The sequence below is a fragment of the Microtus pennsylvanicus genome, chromosome 15 (genome assembly GCF_037038515.1).
Source record: "Microtus pennsylvanicus isolate mMicPen1 chromosome 15, mMicPen1.hap1, whole genome shotgun sequence".
NCBI classification, from domain to species: Eukaryota; Metazoa; Chordata; class Mammalia; order Rodentia; family Cricetidae; genus Microtus; species Microtus pennsylvanicus.
Genome location: NC_134593.1, coordinates 16,665,585 through 16,673,447, shown reverse-complemented (window position 1 = coordinate 16,673,447; position 7,863 = coordinate 16,665,585). Strand labels below are relative to the sequence as shown.

Here is a 7,863-nt window from a genome sequence, read left to right as displayed (position 1 = left end):
AAAAGCTTTCTGGGCAGCTACAGGTGCTCTTGTACACCTGAAAAAACAAACAAAAAAAATGTTAATGTAAGACTTGCCTTTAATGCTTTATTTTAGCTAAACCACTTGTTAGCTGGCTGGGTCCCCCAGTGCTTCTGTATGCCTGCTATTTGGTAATAAGCACAAGTTACTTGTGGTGCCTACTGTCCTGTTTGGTTTGCCCCATACCCATCAGACTAGGGCAGTCATGACAGTCATTCCTGATCATATTTACAAATACAAGGGGTCATTGATAATGGTGTTCCAGGGGCAGAAAGGCCTAAGGTGACAAAATCTGGAGGAGAGTTCTTATAGAACTTCATCTTTTGAGAAATTAGAATATCTGAGGTGCTTTCATAGGCAATTTAGCATTAATCTCTGCCATAGCAGTCATGTGTAGATACACATCTGCTGACTAAATATTTGACCAAGAATGTACACTTACATCATTCATCTTTATCTGCAAGCCCCAATTCTACCAAGGACATATGAACTGGGTATTGTTCATCTTCATATAATGTCACTATTTGTTCTGGTGCCTGAGCCTAAAATTGAAAGATACAGTTATCAGCTGGGCAATGGTGGCACACACTTTTAATCCCAGCACTCAGGATGCAGAGGCTGGCAGATCTCTGAGTTTGAGGCCAGCCTGGTCTACAAAGAGTTCCAGGATAGTCAAGGCTACACAGAGAAACCCTGTCTCAAAAAACCAAACCAAAACAAAAAGATAGTTATCAAGAAAATAATAATGTAGCTGGGTGTACACCTGTAATCCTAACAGTCAGGAGGCAGAATCAGGAAGATCAAAAACCAACACCAGCAAATAAAACACAGTATTGTCTTGGGTGTCCTTTCCCTCCTCCATGCCTTCTTTGAATGGGAAGAAGGCTCCTACGACTAATTAATACTCTACCTTCAGAGGACATCTTTGATGGTTTCCTGCTAAATCCTATTCCTTCCATTCTCCCCCATTAAAGTACCTTTACATTCTATACACCACACATTATATCCGCTATGCATAAACTCAAATTTGGCGGCTGTTCATAGAGATGAAGATATTTGTATTTGCAATAAGTACTTGGCCAGTCTGTACTTTCACTGACTTCTTAGAAACATCTTGTATAAACTATGTACAGCATGCATGATACAAAATAGGAGTATTCCAAAAGTATTTTCTAGTAATAGCCTTGTTTCACCATGAGCCTTATGGAAGGCAGTGTGCATAATTCTTTGTTCTAGGATCTGGCAGAGAATATGAAGGAGGGAAGCAGGAGGGCCTGAATACCAGTCGTAAGGACCAAAGGCAACCCAGAAGGTACCTTCTATGTCACCAGCTCAGGGCTGTGTCAAGGAGGTCTGGGAGTCCTGGGGTTTATAATGTTAAACCAGAAGCCAGATTTTGTGTGTGTGTGTGTGTGTGTGTGTGTGTGTGTGTGTGTGTATAAACTTTCCAGTTCTAGGATACTATGCAAAACAAGGTTCCTGGTTGCCTGTGGGATACTACTGTGATATGTTAAGCTTAAAAAGATTTAGATACTATCTAGAGTATTTTTTTAATCTTTTAAACTAATCTGTCTTTGTGTATGAATGCTTTGCCTTCATGATCTAAGTTCACAGTGTATATACAGTTCCAGCAAGCTCAGAAGAGGGCAAATTATAGGAACAGGGGTAGACAGTTGTGAGCCATTGGGAACCAAACCTGGGTCCCTCTGCAAGAGCAGCAAGTGCTTGCTCCTCACTGGAGCTACCTCTCCAGCCCCCTGACCTGTAGTTTTGATATAGGTCTGGCCACCTTACAGTTCCAGTCTCTCTGACCATAGTGCTCCTCAGTTTTCAGGATGCAGCTTGGGTGTCGTTTTCTAGGCCTACTTTCCTAGTGAGTTACTTGAGTGCCTACTAAGAGGTTTCTTAAGTACCTTTCCAGGTCTCTTCAGATGAAATAATCATTTCTTACATTTCTCCCGAGCCTACAAAATTACCTATACTTCTACTATACTTTGTTTGATCTTACCTCTAATTAATGCTATGCATGCTTGTTTTTCATTAACTTGTAGGTTCTTTGATTATAGGATATACATCTTTATATTTTATATTACTCATTATATGTATCACTTTAGGATAATAAAGTTTGTTAAAGCTCATTTTTTTCTTTAGTGGGTGTGACAGGGCCCAGGGTGCTGACCACCTGCTTGCATATCCTGAATGGGGATCACAGGTGTACCTCACCACACTTGGTTCACCAGGTTTTTGTGCATGTGAGGCAAGTGCTCTACTGAGTTCCATCCCAAGCCCCCTCCCCCGCTAGGAAGAGTTAGCTAGCCTTAAGACTGAACTTCTATAGTCTATGCAGCTTTCTGTGCTTTAACTATTGTTCATAAGCAGAAGCAAAACACTTTGCAAAGTTAGTAGGGTTTATGTAAACAGTTTTTAAGGTAATTTGGCTAATTAAAATAGATAATTACCACAGAGGAAGCGTAAAGTTGTTTTCCTTGGAGACAGTCTATCATAGTCCACAATGCTTCCATGCTCCACTTGGGACAGTATGGTATTCTTGCCTTTCCCGAGTCACTTAAGGGAGGTTTAAATCCTGCCAAGAGAACTTTTATGGCCTGGGCTGGATATTGCATAAGCTGAACAGGAATCTGACGGAGTCTGTTAGAAAAGAGATTGATAAAATGATCACAATGTCACAATCCAAATTCTCATATTTAAAACTCTATCACTCTTGCCGGGCGGTGGTGGCGCACGCCTTTAATCCCAGCACTCGGGAGGCAGAGGCAGGCGGATCTCTTCGAGTTCAAGGCCAGCCTGGTCTACAAGAGCTAGTTCCAGGACAGGAACCAAAAGCTACGGAGAAACCCTGTCTTGAAAAAATCCAAAAACAAAACAAAAACCCTCTATCAGTCAGTAGAAAACATAAGTTTCATGACACTGGAATTTGCGAAGATGACACTAGGAGCACAGTGAAGAAAAGTCAGAGAAACCAAAGCCCTCGGGCACTGTTACGGATGTAAAATGGTACTGTTGCTATGGAGAATCATAGATGAAAGTTCCATACATAGTAAAACAGAGTATGTGGCCCAGCAATTCCATTTCTGGTATACATTTCAAATTTAACAAGGTACCTATATACTCATATCCATTACAGCCTTGTTCACAACAGGAAGAAGCAGAGCAGTGCCCATGCCAGTTCATGAAGGGTCTGAAGGAGACAGACCCGTGCAGCGGCCTAGGAAGCAAACTGGCGTATGTCACATGGATGAGTCTGGAAGACCAGAAAGTAGCTTACTGGGCTGAGGGTGAAAAGGAGCATGGTTATTTAATGGGCTGAATTTCTGTGTAGATTGATTTAAAATGTTTTGGAAATGTAAAGTATAAAGTTGAACAATATTGTGAATGTGCTTAGGAGCCCATTAATTGTACACCTAAAGTACTAAGATGATAAACTTTATATATATCCTATCAAAATAAAAATCTATATTCAAAATTCCCAATTTGGGGCTAAAGCAATGACTCAGTGGTCAAGAGCATATATTCCTCTTGCAGAGGACCTGATCTGGAGTCCCGGTACCTATATCTGGTGGCTTACAACTACTAGTAAATTCAGTTCCAAGAGGATCTGATACCTATGATCTTGTTTGATACCTGTGCTAATCTGCATTAAACCCATATACATACACATAAGTAAAAAATAATAAAATGGATATATTTTTAAAATTATCAGTCCAGTCTGATGGTATATATGTGTATATATATACACCTGTAAAGTAACTGTAAAACTAATGAAATGTATCAGTTTTAATACATTAGTGCAAAGCCTAGTTGCAAATAAAATTAAAATAAAATAAAAAATAAATAAAATTAAGCAAAAGAAAAGCGCTTCTCCTTGGAGTAATTTAACCAAGAATGAGCCCAGATCTGAGTCTTCTACTTCATGCTCTCCATGTCTCTGCCCCTGCCTGTCTGTTATGAGTCTAAATATGTGCCTGCCAGCTTGCCTGAATGCTGCCTTAGGACTCCATCTGTCCCTGTGTCTGTGTGTCCCTAATAAAGGGCTTTGCTCCCTCTTTTACTGAACAGCAGAGCATGGGAATGAAATGAGAGACACTTTAGAGAAATGTTTAACAGAATTTTATGAGTGATGAAACTTTACTAACTTCAACCCATCCCCACTGACACAGATTAACAAATACTTTATTATAAAGCAATGTCTGTATGTTGCTTTCAACATATATGACATTCATTTTTATAGGTTGCTTTTCAACCTATTCGTTGCTTATAACAAATGATTTTTCATAGCACTCATACACCGTTTTCTGAGTCAGAGGTATGGAAGATACAAAATTTAAGATTAAAGCTATGCATTAGTTTAGGTTGTAAAAGTTGATTACATGGGAAACCCAAAGCAAGTAAGGTTGGATTTTATCTCTGTTTTCAAGACAGGGTTTCTCCGTGTAGCCCTGGCTGTCCTGGGACTCACGCTGTAGATCAGGCTGGCCTTGAACAGAGGTCTGCCTGCCTCTACTGAGATCAAACGTTATGTGCCACCATTGTCTGGCTATTTTGTTCCCTTAAAGGCAGGTTAAATAAGCAGTTTGGGTGAACAGTCAGCAGTCTCAAGTCTTAAATGACCTCACAGTGTGGTCTCATAATTCTGACTGTGAGGTCCAGCAAAAGTTCCAGTCTCTTAGAATGCAACAGATATTTCATAATAATGTGTTGCCAGAATGAAGAAAAGCCTCTTATTCAACTTTTTCTTCTCCTTTACCTGTTTACTGTCAGCTTCTCTGTGGACCCATAATCAACAAATAGTACCAGGACAGATAAAGGATTGAATTCTTTAATGGAAATGATCTTTGCTCTGTACCACAAGCCGTCAGAATATTCTGCAAGGCAAGGCATTTCTGGAAAAGCAGAAAGAGGGAACAAATCATAAACTTAAAAAAGTACAAAGAAATAAATATATAATCATGTGGTCACTACACAGAACTGAAGACTGTCTGGCCTTGTGGTGGCTTCCCCTTTTCTGCCTACATTTATCAACTTTTCTCATTAATATCTATTATGTTTTGAAGAAAGACACCTGCCCATCCTCAGATTTCCTAGTTCCACTTTCACACAGGTAAGGTCACACTGGCAAAAAATGGGAATGTAGCTCACTGGTAGAGTAGAATACTTGCTCCACATGGGCAAAGTACTGATTAGATCCTCAGCATTGGAAAAAGAAAAGCAACCGTGGAGGCATAAAGTAGCTGTGAAATAAACAGACCATGTGTGTTTAGATCCAGAAATTGCATTATGTCCCATCTAGGACTTTCCTGGAGGTATGTATGAATGAGGAAGGATTTTCCTTCTGGACTGGAAAGTCTGTGCACACAAAACCCACTGATGAGTTTCCTCTTACACTCATTTGGTAACTGTGAGGCCTAAGTGCACAGCGCCCTTGCAATCACTGCAGATGCAGCCGAGTGGTACCTGCTCACTGTGCTTCTGTAATGGGCCTGGGAGGGGGGAAGGGGGTAATGCTGCTTCATGCTGGGAGAGGTAAAAGAAGACAAGACCTCCAAAATGGGGAGAGCTGAGCAAGAGACTTTTACTGTGATAGACAGTCTGAGGGAAGGACAATCCAAGCAAAAGCAGTTATCAGCCAAAATAAGTTATAGCCTACCAGAAGATTATCAAGTTAAATCAGGTAAGAAGTTAGGCTGGTATGTTTTACCCTTCGCTTAAACATACAGTTACATTCAACGGACCATGAATAAATACAGCTCTATGCCCCATTCAGGAAAATGTGAAGATACTCCTGGTATTCAGGGACTGTCAATGGCAAGTGGGTAAATTTTCCTCAGAAGAGAATCATGGATATTTAATAAAGATGTGAAGAACAGACTGAAAAGGAGAACGTAAGAATTTTAACTTATCCTGACAAACCATTACAGCCTCAGAACTGTCATCCAGGTTATTGTAGTCAGTCATTACCACTGCAGTCTGAAAGTCAGCTTTCACAAGTTGAGCTAGGGGGAAAGTCTCAAACTTAAAAACAAGCATCCGTAGACCCTTAGTTTTCCAGCTCACCTGACTCTTGCAGAGTGAAACTGTCCCCACAAGAGAGACATGTTAGTTCATGCACTTGGGTCACTTCCTAATTTAGGAAACGGGTGTCTTTAGGATCTAGAAAGCCTACATGTGAAGCTGAGGAGAGGAGATGCCACTTAAATTATAAATAACCCTCCGTTGGATACAGGGCAATCTTACCAAGAACCCGGGCACAGCATGAGCATACCTGAGCTAAAGTCTGTCAGGGGAGGGAAGTTCTCCACATCCCTGTTGTATCTCTGCAGTGCTTCTTCCAGGTTCTCTGACTCAGATTCCCAACTGATTCCACTGTCATCTATGTCACCAGGATGGGGAGAACAGCTTTCTGCAGAATCAAGGCAAATATACACCTACAAGGGAGTGGCAGGGAGAGAAGGAACAGTCTTGCAAATTCTGTAATTTCTTGAATTCACCTACGTGTGGCATCCAGTTAGGGCCCAGTGGCCACTGCTTCCTGTTCTGTGGCTCTGTGGGTGCCCTCTGTGTCTTGCCACACTGATCTTGAAGCCGAGACTTAACTGAAGAAGAGTGTGGTTGTGAAGACTGCTTGTAGAAATGTGTGCTCCAGGAAGTACTAAGCTATGCTTGGAACAGTCCCTTGAAAGGGCACCAAGCCAGCAGTGAGCCTTCTAGACATATCAAGTGAATATTTACTTGTTCTGAGACAGAGTGTCATGTAGCTAATACTGGCCTCAAACCACTACTCATCTGCTTCTACCTCCCGAGTTCGAATCCCAGGCATGTATCACCATACCTGGCAATGACTCTTCAGAAGTAGATTCTATAGTCCCCATCAGTATCTTGACTGCAACATAACGAAGTATTGAGCTAGACTTAATTAAGAAACTATTTGGGTTTTGACCATCATGTACATTTTTAATTAAAGTTATTTGACATGTATTTATATTGTGGGGGAGGCACATGAGTACCAGAGCACCTGTGTGGAAGTCAGAGGACGGCTTAAATGACCTCACAGTGTGTATAATAATTCTGGCTGTGAGATCCAGCAAAAGTTCAAGTCTCTTAGAATGTAAGAGATATTTCATAGTAATGTATTGCCAGAATGAAGAAATTCCTAATTTATAAACAACTTTAAAATAACATTTCTTTTAAAAATGAGGTAAAATTTTCCCAAGAAATAGCTCTAATTACACTTTCATCCCAGGTAAAACAAAGAATTCTTATTTAGTTAGGCCTGGAGAGACAGCTCAGTAAATAAAGCACTTGCCATGTAGGCATGAGGACCTTTGACCTCGGCACAGGCACACACGCCTCCACACATGGACTTATCGTCTAGAGACAAAGACGGTCAAATACCATGAATAGACAGTGTGGGAAATGTCTTTAGTAGTTCAGAAAAACCAGAGCAAGGATAAGAACATAAGTTCAGTGCAGGGAGAGATATAAGGGTGAGATGTTCAATATTTCACAGAAGGGAAAGGTCCACCTTAAAAACATAAGTAATCAGGCAAGTAGGATATGCTTACTAGGGCTACACATTTGGGGCTGAAGAGATGGCTCACTGGTTAAGAACACAGAGAACTGTTTTTCAGAGGACCTGGGTTTGTACCTCAGCACCCAGGTGTTGACTCATAACCATCTGTAACTCCATTTAGAGATTCTGCACAACGTCTTCGGGCCTCTGACATACAACACCCGTAGGTATAAAATAAGTTAAAAATGAATATGCTTTAAGAATAACCTGGGGTTGGAGTTAGAGAGAATGCTTAGTAGTTTAGAGCAGTTGTT

At 40.8% G+C, this 7,863-nt stretch overlaps 1 protein-coding gene across 2 annotated transcripts in view; it reads right to left on the bottom strand.

Moving 5' to 3' along the window:
• Window positions 1-464: 464 nt before the first annotated feature.
• Window positions 465-7,863, bottom strand: part of Rnf17 (ring finger protein 17) — a 109,367-nt gene continuing 101,968 nt past the window's right edge. For both annotated transcript variants that reach the window (XM_075949439.1, XM_075949438.1), the window contains 4 exons: window positions 6,302-6,464; window positions 4,787-4,922; window positions 2,481-2,670; window positions 465-563 (listed from right to left, as the gene is read on the bottom strand). In XM_075949439.1, coding sequence (XP_075805554.1) covers window positions 465-563; window positions 2,481-2,670; window positions 4,787-4,922; window positions 6,302-6,464 — 588 coding nt within the window. The remainder of the gene's footprint in view (window positions 564-2,480; window positions 2,671-4,786; window positions 4,923-6,301; window positions 6,465-7,863) is intronic.